This window comes from Platalea leucorodia (assembly GCF_965183815.1).
Source record: "Platalea leucorodia genome assembly, chromosome: 8".
NCBI lineage: Eukaryota > Metazoa > Chordata > Aves > Pelecaniformes > Threskiornithidae > Platalea > Platalea leucorodia.
The window spans coordinates 21,058,267-21,083,141 of NC_138830.1; the positions used below are offsets into that span (position 1 = coordinate 21,058,267).

A 24,875-nucleotide genomic window follows, 5' to 3' on the forward strand; every position below is an offset into this window, starting at 1 on the left:
CGCCGTTCCACGCGCGCTGGTGCCGGCGCCGCCGCGGCCGGGCCGGGCCGCCCCTCCCGCCGCTCGCCCCGCCCGCCTCACGCCAAGGGACGCCGCTGTCAGGGCGCGGGGGCTCCCGGCCAGCTGGCTGAAGTCCCCCCCATAGCTGCCCGCCGCGCTGCCGGTGCTCGGCGCGCTGCCCACCGCCTCCCCGGGCGCAGGAGACGGGCGGACCCGCTGCACGGGCGCCCAGCCGGGCTGCCTGTGCACTGTCGCGCCCGGGAGCGAAGGGTGCGGCGGTCGCGGGCCGGAGGAAGGGCGGGCGGCCTTCAGGCAGCGCGGCGGGAGGCGCGGCGCGGCGGGGGCCTGGCGGGCGGTCGCGCAGGCGCGGTGCGGGGAGCCGGCTGCCGCCATGCCGACTGTCAGCGTGAAGCGGGACCTGCTCTTCCAGGCGCTGGGCAGGACGTACAGTGAGTGGCGCGGCGGGCCGGGCGCCGCGCGGGGCCCGGCTCGCCTCACGCCGCCTCCGGGCGGCCGGCCGGGGCGGTCCGTGCCCGCGCCCCGCAGGGTGCCGGGCGGCGGCGGAGGCGGCGTGGTGCAGCCGCCCGCAGCGCCTCCTGGCCCCAGTGTCCCGGGGATCCTCCGGTCGTGCTTCGGGAGGCGGCGGCGGCCCTGCCGGGAGGCTGCCTCCGGTCACCGCGGCTGCTGGGCTGCGATCGGCCGCGACGCCTTCCGCCGGCTGCCCGCCCCGGCCCGGGCAAACCCCTGACGGGCGGCGGAGCCGGGGCAGCCCGGCCGCCCAGCGACAGCACCCCTTCGCTCGTCCCTTACCCCGCGTCCACGGGGCTGAACTGAGCCTCGGGGGAAGCCCGGGCTTCAGACCACCAGTGGTAGCCGTAGCAGGGGCGCTGCCCGGCCGTCCGGTCTTCACAAGGCCACGGCATGCCAGACGAAGCCATGTGCTCTCCCCGGACCCTTCGGCCTCTTGCCCAGATACACGCTGTTTGACTCCAGATCCCTCAGGAAATCAGAACCATGCATTTCCAAATCGCGGTTTCTGGTTGGAGTTTCATTGTCTGTTTCAGGAACTGGTTAAATCAAAAAGGAGAGGGCAGAGGTGGGAGCAGGCAAAGCAAACAATACCGTGTTTTCATTCAGTCCTTCTTCCCCGGCTCTTTAGAAATGTGACTTAAGAACTGTTTGTTTCACTGAAAGAGCATTTAAGGACATGCAGCAGTTTATCTAGCCCACGCTGGAGTTGGTAGGCTCTTAATACACATGGGTGCAAATCTCCATTTTCAGATCAGGGTTATATTACTCACACGTCATAACACAGTTGATGCAACCTCTGTATGACAAGCTAACTGATTAAAAAAGTAGCTGTTGGAAGAGGCTGCCCAATTACTCCCTCCTGTTTGCATTATCTGTTCAGGCCAGAGTTACTCTGACAAGCATGGCTGAGGAGCTGGCAGTGAAGCTGGACTCCGAGGCTCAGAAGCCCTCGCTGTGACTGTAAGAATAACGTGTCAATAAATGCAATATGTACTAAAGAAACGGCTACTCAGATGCAAATATAAGCAAAATTCTTTAAATTACTTTCACCCTTTTTTTTCAAAATAGCATTTGTTATCTTGTTTGAAAACATTCAAAACAAACACCAAAAAACGACTTTAAAAGTCTGAGGTCTGTTTATTAATCAAAATTCACCTTCTTTCTTCAAAGCTGATGAAGAATTTAATGAGCTTTGCTTTGAGTTTGGTTTGGAGCTTGATGAAATTGTAAGTAATGTTTTTATTTGTTACTTTTTCAGTAGATGTAGTGCACGGACAGCATTTATATTTCATAAGAGTTTGTACTGGATTATGTCCAGCGTATTGTCTGGTACAGTGTGGGCCGATGCCCTCTAGCATGTACCAAGAAAATGTCTAGGCAAGGTTTGGAGGATACCATGCCCCAAGTATCCTCAAAAAGCAGTGTGGACAAGACTGGAAGGTCCCCTTGACCTATACAGTCTTTCAGCAGTACTGCAGCAGGCTTTTCATCCTGAAACATCCTCAAACATCTCCACATCACAGGGCAGAATATGTAACATATACCTTTAGCTTCTTGTTATAAAATACTGTTGTAAGAGACTGTATTAACACAGGCGTTTTGAACTTGAAAAGAAAAACAGACATACAAAAATTACCGTCTTGGAAGCAAGAGACCCCAAGAGGGCATATTGCTATACTTCGTGGAGGTCGGCAGTGTGTGCCGCTTGGTCTTCAGTCTCTGGCCCCATTTTATTTAGCAGCATAAATATGGCCACAGACCATGTATTGAACATATTTTACAAGATCTGTTTGGCTTTGTTTTGTATACATTCTTCTGTGCAATATCCACAAAAACATATTTGTCCTGGACATTGTTACCTAAGTTGTGACTAATTTATATTTAAAGTTTTGATTTAGATTCTGTACTTGTGAAAATTTGCTGGCCCTGTTAATTGTATCCATGTAAATCTTGTTCAAATAGATCTGTTTTAGTTTTGCTTTTTAATTTGAATTAATTAATCTTTTAATGATGTTTATCAAAAGACATCTGAACGTCTTATGTTATGCCTTATTTCGGAATAGACTTGATACGACAAGTCCTTTGCTGATCTGTTGTGAAAAATAAGGTCTTAGTTCTCTACTGGGATCTGCTAGCCTGGAAACTCTTGCTTCTATAATCTCTTTTTTTAAGATTCAAATTCTAATAGTAATTTTTCTTCTGGTATACTGCATTACAATCTCTGAATCTGAGAAAGATTTAGATTTTACGTCATTTCTGGTATTTGCTGAATAAATCCAAGTTACACCTTTAAACTTTTATTTAATACAATTTTTCCTATTATCTCACTATCATACTCCTGTCAACGTTAAGATATTTCAGGTTAAAAAGACATTTTTGCTTAATTTCAGACATCTGAGAAAGACATTATAAGTAAAGAAAAAGGTGAAGAAAAGGCAAAGGGTGCATCTGATACCGTTCTCTATAAAATCGATGTTCCTGCCAACCGTTATGATCTTCTTTGCCTTGAAGGGCTGGTCCGAGGACTGCAGGTCTTTAAAGAAAGGTAATGCAGAGTTGTGAGATGTTTGTATGGTTTGTTATTTGTTTAAATACAATAGACAAGCTTGCCACTTGCTTGGATTTGAGTACGATCTCATATGTAGATCAGATTTGTCAGATGTTCCTCTGGAGAAAATCTATTGTATATTTTTAAAAGACTAGACTAGAACGTTACTGGGTTTTAGATCTGTTCTAAAAATTTTTCAACTCCTGTTCCCTTTGAGACTTCTGCTCTGTAAAGAACTCCTGCAGAGGAACTTCCTTGTGATCCTCTGTAATAAATACTAAAACAAATTATTTGTTTCACTCTTCTGCTGTGACTTTATCTTCTTGAGTCCTTCCTTTCTAGTTCAGTAATGTTTACCATCCCATAAAAAACAAGTTTTAAACAGTTAGCTAATTTACATGCCAAGAAATGTTACTAAGAAAGTTTTCCACATATAATTGTTGCTACATTTCTACAGTTTCCTGCATTTGGGGAACTTACATTCTTTCAGTTATTGACTTATTTCTGGTTTTATTCTAGGATAAATCTCCCTAGGTACGAAAAGATAATACCAGCTCAGGGTGAAGGTCAGAAGCTGATTATTACTGAAGAGGTAAAAGTGTTTACTGCACCTTTGTAAATTTGTTCAGAGTTTCTGAACCAGCGAGATAGGTATCAGTACCAATTTTATAAGAGCAGTGAGACTGGAAATCTTATTTGCAGAACAAGAGCTAAAGAACTTTAAATACCATTACTCATTGTGATTTATTTTTAGGGAAGGGGAGGAACAATGGACAAATTATTTTGAGTGAACCTAGTAACAGATCAAGTCAAAGTTTCAGATGCTCACATTGCATTGACCGTCTGGGCCATTACACAGTATACTGAAAACCTCCTTGTCTCTACCAGACCTAGAGTGGGTCTGTTTGGGTTTTTTTCCCCTTTGGGATTCTCATGTCTTTCCACAAATTTTCCTTTTGATTACTGCTTTACAAAAGAGGATTTTATGAAGAAAAGTGCACATTTAATCAGTTTTAGTTTTGTATATTCTATGTACTTGAAATTTATAATGTCTTGCCGTTGTAAATTGCAGACTGTCCAAGTCCGTCCTCATGCTGTAGCTGCAGTCCTTCGTAATATAACTTTTACCAAGGAACGTTATGATAGTTTCATTGACCTCCAAGAAAAACTACACCAAAATATTTGCAGGTTAGTGCTTAAATTTAAAGTAGTGTATAGTGTCTATGTGTGTGATTTTATCACATGTTAAGACTGCACATCCCTATTGCAAAGAGGCATTATATTTATGCTAAGGAAAATCTTTTATAGTGGTTCTCTTGATCCTTCTCATTTCCTTGCCTGTTTCTGCCTGCTCTCAATATTTTTCAACACAAATAGCTGTTACAGCTCCTACAACAGCTGAGAAAGAAGCATTTTGCAACAGTTCCGTTGGATTTGCCTTTGACTGTTAGGTGCGTCATTAACATCCGTTAAAATGTTATTCATGGAAATAATTTCTAGGCTTCTCAAAATTGCCCTTCTACTTTTTCAGTAAGTTCTATGAATGCATAGGAGTATAGAGCATCATGAGATATTATCTCAAAGGAACTCCAAATATTACTAGTAAAATCATTATTTTACCTTCTTTCTTTCTAGGAGAAGAGCATTAGTAGCAATAGGTACCCATGACTTGGACACCATCTCTGGTCCATTTACTTATACAGCTAAAGCACCTTCTGAAATTAAATTCAGGCCCTTGAATCAATCACAGGAGTACACAGCTTCACAAATTATGGATCTGTATAGGGTAAGTGGGACTTTTCAGACTTGTTGCACTCAATGCAGGAAGACAAATTTCCAAGGCTTAACGTCTCTCATATCCTTGTTATTAAGAGTTGTTCTTACAAATAAAACAGTTATCTTCTGTAGCTTCAGCCAGTGAACATTCCACATTTTGTTTATTCATGAGAAATGCATGGTAATAATTTATTTTTATTGTCCGTGAAAGATACATCATGGTGTTTTGTGGCTAAGTGTAACTCTTAGAATAGTGGGTTTGATATTAACCCTCTGATTTATCAACACAAAGGCTGCTTTTCGTGATGCTCTTAATAATACTGTAAAAGGGTTGTATATTTATCTGTCTACACTGGTAGGATACTTGGTGTACAAAGCTGAGAAAAGCTTGGGGTAAATAATATCTGATTTTTTAATGTCACTTTAATTTGGCCAGTTTACTTGGGGAAGATGCTGAATTATTTACCCAACTACGTATTAGGCAAGTGTAGCTGTATAAAAGGCTCGGGTTAAGTCTGGCACTGCTCTTGGCCCATCATCCTGATGCAACCAGGTAAACGCTAGGAAAAGATTCTATCAGGTCTCATTTTACGATGTTTATGTGGGCCACTTTAAATGTCAGCATTTGAAAACCATACTATTATCACCGTCATTACAATATACAGCCCTGCTGGAGCACACATACTGGTCATAGAGATAAATAAATTCTTAAAGGTCTCTGACTAAAGATGAGTAAGAGAACTAGGAAACAAGGGGTATCAGAGAGACTAAAAGTAAATTATGTTTTTGGTACAGCATATACCCATGTCATTGGAACAGATGTAAATTTTGAATCAAATTTAAGCATAAATGTGTCAGTATTCAGCAATTTATAATTAAAAGTATTGTAGTGCTAATTTGTGTAGAAGGTAATAACTTCTAAGGAAAGTTCCTGTAAACTAAGGATGTGTGCCCATGGGTTTGGCAATGAAAGGTCTGCTGTGGTGAGCAAGGGCATTGTTTGGACAGCATGGTCTATGCATCTTTGAGAGGATCCTTAAAGAAATAATTTTTAACACTTCTGAAGAAAACCAAAAATCCAGTTCTCTCATTTCAAAGCTTTCCTGTTTCTGAGAGCAAACAGCTTTTGCTGGTGAAGTACCTAGCCCTAAGCCAAATCCTTCCTCCTTTCAAAATTCCCGTTAATTTCTCAGCAAAGGATTGTGACACTATGGAAGTTCACAAGTGAGCTAACATGAAATTTAGGTTGTGCTTTGTTTCTCCAGACTGACAGCCACCTTCGGCACTATTTACACCTCATTGAAAACAAGCCACTTTATCCTGTCATTTATGACAGCAACGATGTTGTTCTATCCATGCCACCAATCATCAATGGTAAGATTACTTATGACTAGTTTATACTGTCGCTGCTATTTTGTGTGTGAGTCAGAGTGTCTAACAGAAACACTGATGTGCAATAAGGACTATTCTGTTGTCTTAAAATTGTTTCACTTATAATTTCATGTAGTCTTCTTTCCTTCTTTCAGTTTGAATGCAGCCAAATTTTTTGCTCCCTCCTTAGGCTGCTAATGTTCCTCTTTTCTCATCCTCATCAGGAGGATGTAAAAGTCCCACTGCAAACCTCTGCATTCAGCTTCTCATACCCTTCTAGAACTCAAGAAAAGTTCCTTGAGACAGGAACCTTTGTTAGAAAAGCATTTTGTTTGCATACATAAACATTGTTCATCAGACATTTAGCTAAAAGTAAACTGATAACTGTAACAGTCTGCTTTGTACTCTTATTTTATGTGGTCCCAGTGGGGAACTTTTCACCTAGTCTTAAGTCCAGTGCATTTATCAGCAGTGTGAACCAGTTCTTGTGGATCCTTTTGCTATCACACAAGTGATGCCAGATGACTTTAATGGCTTAAAAAGAATAAATTGGTCTAGACTTTTTTGCATTGTTTCTAAATATGGAAACAATGGGGTTTCCTCTAACTGCAAAAGAAACCATGGGTGATTTTTGAGAACCGTGTTTACTGAAGCCAATTAATGACATGGCAAGAATTACTCCTTTAACAAAGATATTTCAGTATACCTATGTATTTAGGTCAAGAATCGGTAACCTTCGCTACACTGACGGATAAAATCTGCAGTGGTAATCTCTTTGGATGTATTTTTCCTAATTGACCTTATCCACATCTTAAATAACTAACCCAAATCTTCTTAAAAGGCAGCTCAAACTCTGCGGCAGGGACTGGTAAGAACACCTGTTCTGAATTGAAGGTGGTGTCAACCACTGTGTCTGATCCTTCTTTGTTAGGGTCATTCCAACTTTGGAGTGTTCCATGTATAAGCATTGCACATTGTTTACATTTTGTCAATTAAAAAGGTTGAGCTAAATTTAATACCTGTCTCTATTTTAAAGAACAGTATTTGAGAGAAGCTTCCCGGTTAAAGGTACTTTTTAAACAGATAATGAAATGTAAATATCTGTATTAGTTTTTTGGATTATCTACAAGCACTTAAGTGAAAGGTTATATTTGCTTTGAAGTGAGTCCAGAAATGCTGACTATATTCCATCTGCAAAGAAGTACAGCACAGCATCAAAGGGAAGGGAACACAAGATCCCTCAGTCTTAAGATCTTCAGTGCAGCTAACTCTCCGTCTAGCTGTGACTTAGTTTCTCAAGTAGGAAACTCAAACGCAGAAGCTGGATGACTTGCTCAGGGTCAAACAAAGGAAGCAAGAATGTCCACGTGTATCTAAGTGCTGCTTCGCTTTGCCTCCTGCGGGGTGCATCTGCATTAATGAATGGTGCAATGAAAGGCAAGAAGGACAAAGAGGCATGATTTGGCACGATCCCATACAATTCTAGGATTGTGTATGTCCACGCTGCATGGTTACCAGCAATGAAATTCATTCAAGGTATGCACCTAAGAGGCAATACGAGGCAGATTTCCCTACAGCTGCTCTAGATTGATTGTGGCTTACTAACAGAACCCCACTTTTGTAGGGAACCAACTACTGGGGAACTTTGAATCCAATTTGCAAGAGAGGCACTTTAGGTGAAGCCCCTAAGTGTATGTTCTACCTTGCTTCTTCCAGATGAGAAACGGTTTTGAGTGCATCAGTGATGTGCTTCAGTGCACACCTCGTGACTCCCAGTACAGACCCAAAGCACATTCCTGCCTAAGAGGAACCCATACTAGGACCTGAATCACTAATGTAGACAAATCCATAGTGTATCAGCAGACAGTGTCAAGCAATCTTGGTTATTCGCAGAAGTAGCTATGGATATTCATTAGTCTAAATCACTTTTTAAAACCCATTTAATTTATTCCTGTCCAAGGCTGCTTTCTTAAGCGCATCATGCATCAAATGCAAATAACGTTACTAAAGCCAGGAAAGATGAGATGCTCTGGAAGTGCAGAACCATTTTGCAACCGGCAGATGGCCACTATTCTGCTAGTTTGCTTTTTCAAATGGATACTGAGATACCTGTAGATTTGTGTGTCTTTCAATGTACACCATAACCCGGTCAGCGAGTCTGGTCTGTCTTCTTCCTCTTTTTGATTCATAAATTTAAAAATAAAAAGAGCTGCTGTTCTGGTAAGCATTGTGAACGTTGGTGCAGTAGACAGTGGCTTTTTAAGCTGCGGAAGATGACAGTGATCTTTCTGAATCACAAAAGGAGTCACTGTTATTGCAAGAAAAGTAATAACATTTCTTAACATGTTTTTGTCTTCACGTGTTTTAGGAGATCATACAAAAATAAGTGTAAACACCAGAAATGTGTTTATTGAATGTACAGGCACAGATATTACAAAGGTAAATTAATCTTTCCTGTTTTTGATACGCTGTAATATCATTGTTTTCCCTTTATGTGACAGGGCTCCAATACAAAGACCTACAATAGCCAGGCATTTACTTTACGGAGCCAACCTCCCATTTCAAAAGGGCAGGATAAGTTGTAGGACTGTGTGGAATTCCCTCAACAGTTTTAGGCTTGCTCTATAGACAGTGTTGTATTTTCATTGGATTTTGTTTTTACCGTGTCTTTACATTGACACTAAGTGTTCAGGTTGTACGAGAAAGTAATTTCAGTAAATTAGGGTCTTTTTTTGTTGTTGAGCACTTTTTCTAAACCTGAAAGACTTTGAAAAGAGTAAAATTCACTAAGACTGCCTATTTTGCTAGAATACTCTTTGAATCATTTTGTCTCCTACTTAAAATTTGGGCTGAGGGAAGGAAGACGACACTTTTTCTTCTCAGTTATCTTTTTCAAGCAGGGATGCTGTGCAAATAATTATCAAATCGAAGTTTTTCCATATGGAAATTCTGTAACTCAAAACTGAAGCATGAAAGCCTAGCAGTTATAATTGCCTGTTCTTGAATATAGGTTGTGCATTCATTGATAGTTTCCCTAAAGTGTGTATCTTGACACTTAAGAGGAAAAATGCTTTTAACTTACCCTACTACACAAACATATGTTAATGACACAAATAAATTTGCATGTTGGGGAGTGGCTTCTAAGCAAACTACTAAATAACTGCTTCTTGCTACTGCTTGCCTTGATAGTAAAAGTAAAAATAGTGCTGTTCTGTTTATGTGAAGGAAACGATACTGTGAGGCATCAAAAAACAACCCTTGTAGATTGAGAAGTTGATCTGAATCTCATTATTATGTTCTTTTATACTAATCTCTTAAAATATTAACTGTAAAACAAAAGATTTTGCAGATGAGGTTATTTGATAATATATTTCTAAACAATGCACAGTCTTCCAGGCCCTACATTCTCACTTGGAACTTCAGTGAAATGACTAGTTAGACTAAAGGTCTGGTAATAAAGACCCTGTGTATCTTCAGAACAGAGTTTAGCAAAGATATAGAATCATAGAATCATTAAGGTTGGAAAAGACCTCTGAGATCATTGAGTCCAACCGTTAACCTAACTGCCAGGTCACCTCTGAACCATATCCCTAAGCGCCACAAATGCTTCAGAACCTTGAAAATCAAAGATTTCAAGTTTTTCCATAAATGTCTTTGCAGCAGAAGAAAAACATTTTCTTAAATTCAATCTAGTATTCTAGACTGCTAGGATTTGGTTGTTAAGTTATTAAATAGAATAGAATGAAGAGAGCGTAAGAGAAGATTTGTTTCCCCATTTTTGTTAACATACTTTGTCTACTTCAACACAAGTAGATGACAGATTTCAATGTGATTATTATTTTTATTTTGTAGGCAAAAATTGTTCTTGATATTATAGTCACGATGTTTAGTGAATATTGTGAGAAGCCATTCAGGTGAGTATAAATCTCCAGGCAGAGAGACATTACATTTGGGGCATGTGTTAAAAAAAATTTACTTCTGTTTTTCTGTCTCTCTCAGTGTTGAAGCAGCAGAAGTAGTTTATCCTAATGGGAAGACCCACATCTATCCGGTAAGCATAGTGATACGATATCTCAGTATCCTTGGAGAAAGGATTTTATTTACACAAAGTCTGGTAAGAGTCTTTTTCTGCAGAGGCAGTATGTACTGGTTCTGAGGTATAGTGTAAAACCTCAGCTTGGCACTATCTGTATATTAGTGAGTCAGGGCCTTCTCTAGCCCCACGAAAAATAACTCTAGCTCCAGGTTCCCCTTATCTAGGAAACGCATCCTGAAGCTCCACTAATTTATGATAAGGCTAAAAATACAGTCTCACTGACATAGCCTGATACTCTAAAAAGAAGGGTAGGGTTTAAAGTTATGAGTGGGAACCACTAGTGTGGTTTAGAGTTCATGTGATACAAACTTTTTCAGGAACAAGTAAAGATTGCAATCAAAGGTCATAATCTGTGTCTAAAACCTTTAAAACCTATGTGTTCCAAATCAGGAAAAATGAATCCAGGAAGAGGTCCTTCAGGCTTAAACCAGTGGACAACTGAAATCAGCCTCAGCGTAACTCACTTATCAGATCTGGAAGCTTTAATGCCCTTCAGTTAAAATAACCTTGTAACACTGGATTTTTTAGTCTTTCATTTTATAGACTCCAACTATATAAAGGTCTGTAAGGCAGGATGTTGACTTCAAGTCCAGGTTTGCCTGCATTCAGAGTCCCAGGCAGGCCTCTTTGCAGTAATGGAGTCTTACTTTTTTGTTCTCTTAATAAGTGTAAAGATAGCAATTCCTCCTGTTTCCTGAAAGTAACTGAAGACAAACAGAGATCTGGTTGAGTTCATAAAATCAGATGCATCAAGCAAGTACAAACTGTTTAGAGGGAAAGAAACTTATTTTTACTGAGAGTTTTTCTAGTGGTATTTTAGCTTTTTCTTTTAGCAATGTCAGCTTTAATCAACAGAGGAAAGACCTAGAATTCTGAAGAGATATCCAACAAAACAGAAATCTCTGCAGTAACCGAAGTAGCTTCCCTAGATAAAATAGAGCAAAAAATCCCCAAAGTTTTAGATGCTAAGGTTTTTAAGGATGTGTATATCTAGAATTTTAGAAACACCTAAGTAAATACATACAAAATAACTTTCTTAAATATGTTGCAAACTTTGTAAGTAAAATACCGGTTGATATTTCCGTGCCAAGACGGAAATAGAAAATTTTCTTTCCTTTTCCTCCTAAAAGTCATTTGATCTGTACTAGACCATGAGATCTCATGCATGACCATTCACTGCTTTAGGGCTTTGACTTAGGATGAACTGGTGACTAGAAATTTTCAGAAACTCCATGACTTGCATATATCAGAAATTATCGGAAGTTTCAATAACAGGGATTTCATGCTGCATTCAACCTTCTAGCTTAACCGAGAACAGCTTTTGCATCACGTACTATAGCATGTTTTCAGGAGTCCTGTGACCCTAGAATATTAAGTTTAGCCTAATATTCCACAGTTGTCTTCCATGGATGTCATTTTAGTGTCATAATTAGAAGAAGCTAGATCACTAAGATGTCAAAATTCAATCCTCTTAGGTAGAAATGGCAGGTATTGTGTGCACTGAAAAGTTTTGTCTTTCTTTTTAGGAACTGGCTTACCGAAAAGAGAAGGTGAAACCTGAGCTCATTAACAAGAAAATAGGAATCAGGTGTGTTACTGCAAATGAAAACATAGTTTTTACTCATAAACATTCGTCATGAAAAAGTTACTAGAAAACATTGATTATTGCATTGTTTTAAAAATGTTTACACTGTGATTTTTTTTTTTTTTTAATTTATCAAAAATTCAGGGGTTATCTTGGGTAATTAGATCAACTCTGTAAGACTTCTTCCCCTGTTTTCAAGGAAAGTGAATGATTCTTTATGGCCTTACACAACTGTTCTGAAGTGAAGAAAAACGACTGTCTCAAGAGTCAGAATCTGAGCTGGTTCTGATGGAATGCTAAATCTGTGTACAGTCCGTAAAGCACTTCGAGAATCTTCAGAATATAAGGCAATGCAGCAGAAACATTGATTACTTTAAAAAGCCAGTTGATACAGTGCAAGATCCATAAATGACTACTCTCTTGTTTTGTTTCAGTGAAACTCCATCAAGCCTTGCAAAGCTGCTGACTAGGATGTGTTTGAAGTCACACGTCATAGGGAATGGGAACAATATAGAGATTGAAATCCCTCCTACCAGAGCGGACATTATCCATGCATGTGATATCGTAGAAGATGCAGCAATAGCTTATGGTTATAACAACATTCAGATGACTATTCCGAAAACGTACACCATAGCTAATCAAGTAAGATTGCCCCTTCAAATAAACGCTCTGTTGTCAGTAAATGACTAGTGCATGCCAGAAGGGCTTTGGGGAAAACAGAACCTAGGAATTAAATATTTTGACATGCTTTGCCTTGAGAAGTATTTACCATGGATAGGATACAAAACAGATGCCCCACTGATCTGAGTAAGTCCAAGACTGGTGGTTGCTGGTACTTGAAAAAAGACAGGGTTTAAGTAGGGAGCCCATATTAAATCTCTAATTGGGAGATTCATTTCCTCAGGCAAGCCTAAAGGCAGCTGGCTGACGCTTTCAAAAATTTTAAGCACACAAGCATAGTACCTCCCTAGTGAATTCACCATAATATAACAGGCAGAATCACCTCAGGAAAGAATAGAAAAATGTTTTTACGTGGAAGTTGAAAACTGTTTTTTGTTTCATTTTAGCTCCCCCTCAATAAGCTCACAGAACTTCTGAGACTGGACTTGGCAGCTGCTGGATTCACTGAAGCACTCACTTTTGCCCTGGTATATTATACTGATTTCATATTCTTCTCATTTGTGTGTCAGAACAGCTATGCAGGCAAAACTGCAGAGGATGGTCTGAGGATATGTTGTTGTATAAATGTACCAGTATTATCCGTTACTGTTCTGGCAGGTGATTGTTTGCTAGTGCTTTGGAATTATAGTATAATATTTTATGAGTTTTTAGGTCAGAGAAATTGAATGAGTCACTGCTAATATGGCACACAGTTCTAAGTATAGAGGCAAAAATAGCTGCTGAAGTACTGTTTTTAGTTTAACTTGATAGGATGAAATTGTAAGACAGCAAGTCTCTCGCGGGACTTTGATCAGCAGATGTGAAATTCATCATAGTTTGATAATCTGGAAAACAAACATAAAAAATTCAGTACTTTCTGGTGGATATTACTACAGTTTAGAGATTACCCTGTTTCTATTTGTCTCTTTTAGTATTGTCACTTGCCCATTAGATACCACTTGCATTAGATGTCACTTGCATTAGATACCAAGCTGACATGTAGTTAGTTATTCAGTCAGCAAAGAGTTTATTTTAAGAATACTTGTAAAAAAGTTATAATGCACACTAAGGGGACACAAATTCCTCTGTAAATTTCACCACAGGTGCCTTTTATTGCATGGAAGAACAAATAAAAATATAGTAATTGTTGTTACCACTGGTTGCAGGTATTATTCATATGATTTGTTAACAGCCATGCAAGTAGTCTTTTACCAAGAATTAGGACTCTGCAGCAGCATGTACCATTCCAGTACTAACAGCTGGCATAACTTCTAATACTGAAATCTTGCAGCAGGATTGTTTTGTTGAAATTAAATGTTCGGTAGGAAACACCATCTTTTTCATGGCCATTTGTTCATACCCCTTTGCCATAGCTGTGAACTGGATCAGAGAACCTGATCTGCTATTAAAGAAAAAAGTTAAGTACACCCTCATGCCCTCCAAATGTATATGGTAACTGTTCATATGTGGAGATTGGCATAGTCAGCTATTGAAAATACACTATACATTTTAGAAAATCCTTTCTCTTGCAAGATCTGCTCAAAGCCTTTGCCTTAAACTGCAATTTGTGGACATTTTAGCGTATGGGAAGCTAACATCACATATTCTATTAAAACCTCTGTGGAATTTCTCAGCCTTTTCCTGTACTTAAAACTTAGTAGATGGCCAGAAGTATACATCCCTGAAAGTACACAACCTTTTAAGAAATAGTTATCTGATCACAGATTATTTTTTGCTAACTTACTCAAAGATTTTAAGATACAGTGATGCAGGCTCCTGAAACACTTCCACACATTTGAAAAGTTCAGGTATTGCAACCAAAGCTGGTAATCCAAATGGATTCAATAAAATTTTAACACCTTCAGATTTCATGGAGCTTCAAAAGCAAAATTGGGATTAATTCTAAAGTCTGAAACATATATTCCAGTTTTAATACATTGTTATTAACTCATTTAAGTAACCAGGACAATAACTAGTATTACTTCCTGCAGTGCTAGTATTTTCCAAAGATATTCAGACTACCTGTGGTAGTACCATGTTGGGGAAATAATATGTATAACATGGTCAAGCTTTTATAGATTTTCCTTATTAATTAATAAATATAATTCCATTTTTTCAGCACTGAAAGGTAATATGCTTAAAAACATTGAATGTATTACATCACTACAACTGAGGACCTTTATGAACTGCAACGCAGATTTTTTTTAAGATCATGCAGTTTATCATGTTATCACATTACATATTTGTATTTCTGTTGTGGCATGATGGAACCCAGTCTGCTGTGTCACCAACACTTTATTAAAACACCAATGTGAGGCCTATTACTACAACAAATATCATTTATGCTACAGCATTCTGTAGCCCAGTGTTATATAAACACTGCTTATGTATTTGTGCATACAGTCTGTTTCTTGGTTTGAGCCCCAAATTATACTTGTACACAAATAACATTGCTTTCTATTGAGGCACTCCAATTTAGCCAAAACGCATTTAGTTACATCACAGTAACATACTGTAGTTTAGATACACATCTGAAAACTGTTTAACACACTTTTCTCCCCCTAAGGTCAGCATTCATTTAAGATTTTATTTTTTTGTATTCAATAATCCACTTTTTCAGATGGCATCATCTGCTCATTTTCCTCACATTTGGTCTATCAACACACTTTTCGGAGTGCTGCCAGTGCAAAGAAAACACTTCTGGGAGACTGCAGTATACTAGCAAATCCTCAATTACATGCCTAGTCTGCTATTGGTTTCTTCAATACATTAATAAAGCTATAAATTCTGAAAATCTGTAGGGTGGATCTTATCAGTAGCATCTGTTGCTGTATGTTCACAGACATCATCTGAGCCTGACAAAGTGCATGCATATTGCTTTACTGACCAGCTTAAAAATACACCTTGAGAATAAGGGTTTTAAAAATACTCCAACTCAAAAAAATGAAAACAACAACAACGAACTATGAGAATCCTATGCAGCTATGAAAATTGAAGGCTTGGCCATATGACCCGTTTTTTCATAGACAGTACTTTACTTTCTGTAAGTAGCCCCCAAGGGACTGGTTTCTTTGTGAGAAAGCTCGGGTACCATTCCCTTTACAAGTGCTATTTTCAGAATAAAATACTTTACCCACTGCAAGTCTAGGGGCAGAATCTGAGCCTCTGGTTTTAAAACAGATGACAACAATCCATGACAAAAGCCTAAACAAACACTTGCCCTTTTTTTAAACTAGCTTTATTTTGGTTAGTAATTAACATTTGTAGTTAAACCAGTTTGCCTACTTAGTCTTAAGACTGGGGCTTAATTTTTATTATGAGTGGGTGTTGCACATGAGAGCATATATTATGGGGCCTCAGAGCAACTGCTACAATTGCATTGTTCATTCTTGATATCAAATTTCATCATTGGCTTACTGTCTGTTTTAACTACTTGACCTTGGTGTTTTTTTATCTCTTGCTCTCAGTGTTCTCAAGAAGACGTTGCAGATAAACTTGGCATGGATATCTCTGCAACAAAAGCAGTGCGCATAGCAAACCCCAAAACTGCAGAATTTCAGGTGAGATAATTCAGGTCAAGTTTTGAGAGTGACATTGTCACAGATTCTATATTTAAAGAGGAAAGAAAGGAACCAACAGGAAATAAAATCTATAAACTATAGACCTACTTTTCCTGCATTAAAAAGGATGTGCATATTTATGTGCTAAACTTGCTAGCAGTCATTTTCTGTTACTCCTGCACTGAGAAATACCTTATTTGGTGTGAAGTACTGTTAGCTTTTCAATAAAGTAAAATACCACGCTCTCTATGATAGCATGTGGCAAAATTGAGCTGTCTTACTACAGAAAATCCCAGATGATTGATCAACTCCCGCATTTAGAAAAGCCATTCAATATAAATGGAACTACAAGACCTGGCAATCTCTAAACTTCCTGAGCTCTGGATAGGAAATGATTTTTCAAAATTATTAACCATTATTACTCTTTTTTTTTTTTTTTAATTCTGTATTGCTCTAAGTATTTTAATACCCATTTCTAGATCATTTGAACTTTGCTAGACCAGAGTGAGAACTCTCCGTACGGTGTTCTCAACAATTCTGAAAATACCTAAAAGTGTACCCATAGTTTTTCTATTTCTTTTAGAGAGTGTTTTTTTAAAAAGATGCTTTCTTTAGTTTATAGGGAAGGTAAATTTAGAGGCTTTTTTGTTTCTAACCTAAGAAATACAAAGGTAAACACTCTTTAGAAAGGTTTAGAAAAGTTTCAGCAGTTTGTGGGTATTAATGTTTTGTGATTTGTGTTTTTTTTTCCCCTTGAGATCATCTTCAGTAAGTCTGATTTCTCTGAGTCTCTAAAATACCTTTCGAGATTTTATCTCTAATACTAAAAGAAGCCTTCTGCTGCTCTGATATTCAGGAACAGAATTTTTCGATACCTTCATGTATTTTCTGTTCTATTTGGTACCACAAATAAGCAGTCATGCAAGACACACTGGTAGCCTGTTTAGACTATTATCACCTGTTAATATATATCATTTGGCATGGTGATTTAAAACTGAGCAATATAGAATGTAGGACAAAAACAATACTGAGTGTGAACAAAAAGAGAAAAAGTGGCAGCCCCTCTAGCCAGGTACAATTTCAGATTCTTGTTCTTCAAAGACTGCAGGCCTTTGCAGTAGCAATGCAGCTAAGCAGTTACGTTATTGGCTGAATATTCCTTGTGGCAAAAATAGCCTCGATCTTTATCTGTAGGCCTCCCTGAAAATTGGGAAGGATTACTCTTTGTGATGCGCTATAAACTTTCAGCTTTAGATGTTAACTGTGATAGGATTCTCAGGATGGCTTTTCCCCCATCCTCTATCCTCTGCCAGCAAGACAACAGCAGGATGATGCCAGGGACCCTCTTCCAGCTGAGTGTGCAGCTAGAACTCTTCATTGGTTAGGAAAAGTGGGATAAATAGACAGCAACGCTGCATGCCCAATGATAAGAAGTAACTATGGCTGAGCACGTGGTAACTTTTTACCTGCAGTCAAGCAGCAGACGGTCACTCACATCTCTTTTCCATTAGATTTTTAGAATCAGACTCTTCCAGTTTGAAAAAAAAAATAAAATGGTGCACTTCCAGGAAGTATTTGAATCAAGAACACAGGAAATATGTGTGAATGTATCTGTAAACACTAATATGATTTCCTCCTGCCTTGGTTCTTTGCATACGTTTTCTATGTATTTCAGGTTGTCCACAAGTGCAATCTGAATATATCCATTTCTGTTACTCAGGTTCTGCCTGTATCATTGATTGATATCAAGAGGTGTCAAGATAATATTTCAGATAGCATTTAATATTTCCAAAATAATACTTAGTATTTTCCTTTTGCATGAGTGAGATTAAATTTATGGGAATTTTTTTGCACTTCTTTCTGTATTGTTTGTTTTTCTACCCTGCGCTGCAGCTCAAGCATCTGTGAAATGATAACCTATTCTTAAGCTCACATATATGTTCTTTCAGAAAATGCCGCATAAAGAATGTGCAGAGAATGTACATTTTCAGGTTTCATAATTCTAAAACAAACATAAGAGATTAGTGCAGTATTTGCACCCGACTACTTTTAAACTCTTGTTACAAGTGAGCAAAACAAAAAATTAAGAAATCTAACTAGCTATTTCGGAAGGTATTTCACTTGCAGCAACCATGTTTGTCCTGCAGGTGGCACGTACAACCCTCCTTCCCGGGCTGCTGAAAACCATTGCGGCTAACCGAAAGATGCCCTTGCCTCTCAAACTCTTTGAGATTTCTGACATTGTAGTAAAAGATCCTAATACAGGTAAGAGAAGGTTCTTCAAAATCTTTGATAATAGAAATACATGTTTCCAAACTAAATGGTAATAGTAAGTAAATCTGTATTTCTTTAGAAATATAATACTGTTTTTTAATTTACGTGCAAGAGGTAAGAGATTGGCATAACAGGCTAGATTTTAGAGTGGCTGGAGATACAATTCTCAGAAGTGCAAGTGGGTACCTTGTAAAAATTTTTAGGCATCAAAATATCAATTAAAATCTGTCAAGAATATTGCAAGATTCCAAGGATAAATGCAAGACAATTTTGCACCAAAAAAGAACCTGCTCTAAATTGCTTCTGTTGATGCACCCATTTTTACTTGCTCTTAATCTAGTGCTCCTTTGCATTCTTATCAGGGCTGTAACTCATGAGAGAAACTCCCTGCTGGCAATGTTTTCAAGTGGCACAAACCTCGGAGAGTAGTAAATATCGAAGGCATGCTGCTATTACAGTACTAGAATGTGTTTAAACTGCTGCAGTCTCAAAGGCGTGCAGTGCTGTGCCAAGTGAAAAGCAGTACGTCTCGAGCCTGGGAACAGCAGGTTGTACTTGCAGACTGATTCTATTCCTGAGAGCTGTAACTCAGGAGAAAATATTGGGGTCAGTGTGTCTCAGCATGATTCCCTTTTCCATCTTTCCATCCTCTTTAAATAGGTTTGCTTGTATTTGTTCTCCAAAATTATCTTCTGGAAAACTGACAACCAATATGAAGAATTAGATTTGTACCACAGACAGGGGGTAAAGAATGGAGCAAGTCTGTGTATAAAAATGTATAAATAAATAAAAAGCTCAACAGTATAAAATTTCCCCTCTCATCTATAAAAAGATTTTTCTTATCTTTCCACTTCATCCAACTATGCTAAAAAAGCACATCTGCCTTTGAATTGTTCTGTAACCTTAATTGTTTTACGTGAAACAGCCAAAGCAGCTAGTTCAAAAGCTCCAGTCAAGTCCCTCCTGGGCGATGGGGCCTCTTTGTGCTGACTTCACTGCATAGGATCAAAATTTCAGATTCTTTTTTATCTGAAAAAATGTATCCAAGTAAAATGAACTGTAAATTTTTTTTTTTTATGTTAAAAATTTGTCTAAAATTTACAGATTCATTTCTTTCTACATGGTACATTAGGGGAAAAGGAGTTCACAAGCTACAACTTTTGGGAGGAAGTGCTTGTACACTGAGTTACAACTCTGAAGTTTTGCCTCTCAGTGAAGAAGGCTGACATTACTTTAAATTCAGCAGCAGAAATGGTGCTGTTGTTTCATTATCTGGTTTCGGATTTTAGTGGTTGTGTTTAAGGTACCTGGGATCTGCAAAACAAAGGTTTATATAAGGCATAAACAAAATGGCAAGTAAATTGCTTTGGTGATGAATTTAATTTGTAGATTACTTTTTTTTTTTTTTTTTTTAAGAAAATATAGCCTTGCCAAGCAAAATAAGCAGTTTTAGCAAACCATGTAGACTTTTTTTTTTATTATTAAATACAGACAGTTTGGTGGTGCAGCTCATTCCTTGTTGGGCATGGACTTAGCTAGAATGCAAAAAACACGGTACAGATGACAGAATAGCATCAGCATTCTTCAGAACCAAGACTGGGGCTATTTATCTTGGAATAAAGCTTTATAAAATTTATAAAATATTTTGGCTTTATAAAATTTGCAAGTTAATTTGATTACTTTTATTTCATGTGTGTTAGTTGTAGCTCTTGAAAGCTTTCATTTATGTGGATGGCTGCTTAACCGTTTTATAAAAACTGATTTTGCAGTGTACTTCATTTTGATGGGAATCATTGTAACAGATGAAAGATAAAGACTTCTGAGGCAGCAGCTTTGTACCCAGTGCTCTTGGGCAGCCCTCTCATGGGTTGAGCACTTGCAGACTGTGAACAGTATCTGAAATTGTTTTTAATGTTGTGTTTAGAATAACTACTGTCTTTCCCAAATTTACTTCCAAAATTAAACTTGCCTAATAAACAGTTTGAAAGGGGAGGGGAGAAAGAAGTAACTGGTAACTCTGCAAACACTGAAAAATGTGGGGTTGTCCTCTCACATATGGAATGAGATTTCCTGCAGAAGGCTTATGTCATCAGACTGACTAATTTAATTTTATTATTTCATGATTTCGGCATGCAGAATTTCCAATTAATAATTTAAAAAGTATGGGTCAAAAGAGTACTGACATTAACTGCATTTGAAATGGCATCTTGTAGTCATTCGTGTGTGAATGAACCTACCTCTTTTAAACACACTGGCTTTTAATAAAATACCTTCTTACACAGAACCCATGCTTACCAAGGTGAACTGAACATAGTTCTCTTCAGACATACCTGGCAGAAAGGTTTGACGTACTAAATTAGCAAAACGTGTGCCAGATTTAATATAACTAAATGGAACCAAATCTGAGCAGAAATGTTTCTTCTCAAGGCAGGAGGAAATGTGCCGATTTTGAATATGTTACACAGCATTTGCGTGGTTAGCTTGTAACACTAGATAGTCACTTCTGGTAGGATAGTTACACTAGTGCAGCATATAAATCGTCACCTTACACCACAAGTCCTAATAGAGAATACCCTTTCTCTCCCTTACCCCAACAAAAGAAATTAATCCATCAGAAAATCACCTCTGACCAGTGATCTTGGAGAATCTGGCAACCTTATGGTAGCACACATTTAGCATAATGTACATCATTTGTGATTACAGCTGCTGCCATATTTTGAAGCATTTTTCCAAACTGTCTGGAAATGTTAGTTATATGCAGAAAATAGTCTGGGATTTTTGTGAGGCTCTGAGACAAGTTTAAATGAGCAGGTGCCCCCTTTCACATCACCCAGTCATTTTTCTGAAGCATCTCTAATTTGGAAGGGGGCAGCATACAACACCGCTTTATCTTCCTCTGCACTCTTTTGGCTCACATAGTCCTAACCAGCTGCCCATCCTTTGGATTGTTTTTCAGCAGCATCCCCAGGAAGTGCTTTGAAGTCTCAGAAATATATATATAATTTAGGTTGACATACTTGGCAGGCTCATTGAAAAAATAGAATTGTTTCATGGCATGACACAAGAGATCTCTTAAGTGAGTTATAAAGAACCGAAGCATTTCTAACATCCGCCAGCTTTTGCGTACAGTTCCTAATACCGTATTTTTTCTTCCTATTGCCTGTTGTGAATGAACTTCTTGTGTTGTGATATAACTCTGTAAAGGAGTAAGCTTTACAACACAGTTTTTTGAAACACTTGAAAATGTATCCTTTCCTGTACCAAGAATTTCTATAGTTGGCTTGAAAACATGAGGTATAAAAATTGTTGTGTATGTTTATTTCTCATGCGTTAGTTAAGAATAGTGATCTGAAGACACCGTTGACTATCTGAATAATAATGAAGTGAAATTCAGATAGTTGTCACAAATTCTGCCAGCATAATGAATCACAGACAAAAAAAAAAAAAAAACATTCTATTGCACATCGAGCCCAAAGAACATGCTGTCTTAGGAACAAATAAAAACTTGGGGAAGGGGAAAACACTTTCTTCTTTTCCGTTGCTGGGTACAACGTGAAAATAGATTATCCACCATTCATGACTGTGTATTACTAATTGGCATCTTAGAAGATCTAGGAAACAGAGATACATAATGATGGGACTGAACAGCCAGCATACTGAGACCAGAAATCAGATGTTGCATTTATTGGTATTTTCTCTGTAGCCTTTACTTTTCTGTGTTGCCATTTTAACTTCAGGATTGGATTCTTCAGCATTATTTAATACTGCAAATTATTGTAATGACAGGAAAAAGTTCCTGAGTGACAAAATACAGACTTACTGCCACAAAGTTCAGCTTTCAGTGACTGTCGAGAAAACTTGCAGCTGTCTTGACAGACTGCTGCTCTAGAAGTTTTGAATAACTTTTGGCTCAAAAAGGCTGTGCTTTCGTCCTTTGTGTAAGCTCTTGCTCCTGTATTTTGCAGTCCTTTTTAATCCTTGTATTTCTGGCCACTTGATAAACATTTTCCTATTTAGTTTTTGATAGATTTTTTTGTTACTAAATGGTTAGTTGGGCCAAATAAGCAAGATGTAAATTTAATTTAAAAAAAAAAAAAGTCTAACTTCTAATGCGGTAGATATTAACAGTTCAGGGAACATCCAATGAGCACTACAGTTCCTGCTTGTATTCAATCTTATTGTACATCAAGCACAAAGATTGGCTGTGGTGGGTCAGACCAAGGGCTCGTTTAGCCCAATAACCTGTCTGTAACACTAGCTAAAAGTGTTTGCCAAGGGAAAAGCATGAGAGCAGGCAAGCATATGTAATACTTCTGGAGTGCTCCCCTGTTCTTTGGCCATGAGTAGCTCAGGGACTCCCTGACTCAAACGTGGTTCTTTGTCTCTAGTAACAAATAGATTTATCTCCTATGAGCTTCCCCTGCCTCCTTAGAGCCATGTAAACTTCCAGCATCCACTAAATCCCCCGGGGAAGAAGTTTCACTGCTTAACTATATGCTGCCTGAAGAACCCACTCCTTTCCTTCTTTTGAGCTTGGCTCCTGTTTATTTTTATGTCCCCTATTTCTTGTATTGAATGCAGCAGCAAACAATTGATGCCTGTAGAAAAGAACCATCTCTTGAAGCCTGAGGCGCTTAGTTCTGATACCTACATCCAGAACTACGCGGAAGTACAATCCAGACTGTAGGTGCAGCTATAACTGCCGTGAAGTCGCTAACCGTATAGGGATCTGTAACCACCCTCTTTCTCTGGGCAGCATGCAGTGCAGTGCCTTTTTTCTGGGAACACTAAGGCCAGCTGAGATGTTTCATGACCAGAGTTCCTGACAAATGCCCACTGTGCACACAATTTAACTGTACAAAGAACAATTCGCCCTGGCATATGCTGGATTTCATGTACATTTCTTTTGGGTAATTTCCGGGAAGTAAATATGAAAGCCCTACACATGCAACCTTATGTCACACGATGCTGCCCTCCCTGAACTTGCAGACCAGGGAGAGTTGTTCTTTTTAATCCTTCATTCCTAGTTCCTTCACTACTGAAGAAGTTCTTATTCCCTCTTTCCCCTCAAACATTACAAGTATTAATAGATCTGATTTCCAATTTTTTTTTTTTTGGAAGGTAATTCAGTTGCTGTCTGTAAATACATTTCTTCCCCGTATCTAATCATCATTAAGTGGAAGAGATAAATATAAGAATGTCCATCTAGACATGAGCAACTGGGAGACCACAAGACCATGGATGCCAGAGGACTCTCTAGACAGGGAAGAAATCTATGCATGAAAATCTGGCTCTAACTTATTGCACTATATGTCAATATTACAAAGCAGTGCAGTATAGAAGGGGATCAGCTGATGACTCTCAGTCTGTGCTATATGCATGTAATTGGTCCTTTTGACTAGCTCTAGTCTCATCATGTGTGCTGAATGCCCTTGAGTGGTTGAAGCGATTTAGGTGCCCTTCTGGAACACCTGTCCTGACTTGAATTGCAACTGAAAGGACTCCGGTTTATATGCTGCAGGGTTGCTTTAAAGTGTGAACAGAAGCATGGTAAGCGGGGATGATCAGGAGGTTTCCTTCAGAAGTGCAGGTCTGCCCCAAACTGAAATACAGTGTATATACTTAAGATGCTTTCAAAGCATACAAATATCCAGAGGAGGAGGACAGTCACATAAAGAGTCCTTCCCTGGTTTCAGCAACCTTTGCCCTTGTGTACACCAACCTTGCTGAACACGTGCTTGCACTTTAACCTTGAGAAGGTAAAGACCTGAGGGCAATAAACACTTTCACTACGTTAATCAGTATTTTGAATTTCACTGCTTCTAATTGGCAGCTGTGACAATAAGCTTGTTACTCTGTTCCTAGATCATTCCTCTCAAAAAGCAGAAATGTCAAAATCCACAATGAATAAAGCTTCAAAGTAGGCCACAGCGGTCCTAGAGAGTGTATATTGCAATGGTGTAGCCTAAAGGTACAAGTATAACAACATATTACTAGGTATTAATTTTGAAAGTTTAAAGAAAAATGTATTTTGATTAAATCAATAACGTGAGAAAACTTATAGCAGGGAGAAGGCAGGGTTTTGACTTAAGGAACTGTCCAAAGTGGGAGACACTCATGTCACAGTCTTGAGGTTGTGAAACACAGCACATTTTTCATAGTCACTTGGTTTCGTGGGCGTCCAAGATGATCATGTAAAGCATCAGTTGTGATTTGGAAACCTGTGTGAATTTACATCTTTTCGTATATCACCATATTAACATTATTAGTCTTTCAAGTCATGGGCTAGTTGTTTTGTACTGGTAGTTATTCTGCAAATATTTAGCTTTCCCACCAGCATCATAAGTTTCTTGATGCTTACTGAATATTTACATTTTGGCTAGCCTGTTTTTAATTTGTTTAACACTTAACTATATGCTTGGTACCTGTCACTGTGTAGAAGATACTTGTATTTAATAAGCCTATTTCCTGCTC

At 38.6% G+C, this 24,875-nt stretch overlaps 1 protein-coding gene across 3 annotated transcripts in view; it reads left to right on the forward strand.

Moving 5' to 3' along the window:
- Window positions 1-377: 377 nt before the first annotated feature.
- Window positions 378-24,875, forward strand: part of FARSB (phenylalanyl-tRNA synthetase subunit beta) — a 41,616-nt gene continuing 17,118 nt past the window's right edge. For all 3 annotated transcript variants that reach the window (XM_082319738.1, XM_082319739.1, XM_082319740.1), the window contains exons 1-15: window positions 378-449; window positions 1,702-1,757; window positions 2,922-3,076; window positions 3,599-3,671; window positions 4,152-4,267; window positions 4,715-4,865; window positions 6,121-6,229; window positions 8,595-8,665; window positions 10,079-10,140; window positions 10,226-10,277; window positions 11,849-11,910; window positions 12,342-12,549; window positions 12,975-13,055; window positions 16,035-16,127; window positions 18,275-18,392. In XM_082319738.1, the coding sequence (XP_082175864.1) occupies window positions 392-449; window positions 1,702-1,757; window positions 2,922-3,076; window positions 3,599-3,671; window positions 4,152-4,267; window positions 4,715-4,865; window positions 6,121-6,229; window positions 8,595-8,665; window positions 10,079-10,140; window positions 10,226-10,277; window positions 11,849-11,910; window positions 12,342-12,549; window positions 12,975-13,055; window positions 16,035-16,127; window positions 18,275-18,392 (1,465 nt within the window). In that variant the 5' untranslated portion in view covers window positions 378-391. The remainder of the gene's footprint in view (window positions 450-1,701; window positions 1,758-2,921; window positions 3,077-3,598; window positions 3,672-4,151; window positions 4,268-4,714; window positions 4,866-6,120; window positions 6,230-8,594; window positions 8,666-10,078; window positions 10,141-10,225; window positions 10,278-11,848; window positions 11,911-12,341; window positions 12,550-12,974; window positions 13,056-16,034; window positions 16,128-18,274; window positions 18,393-24,875) is intronic.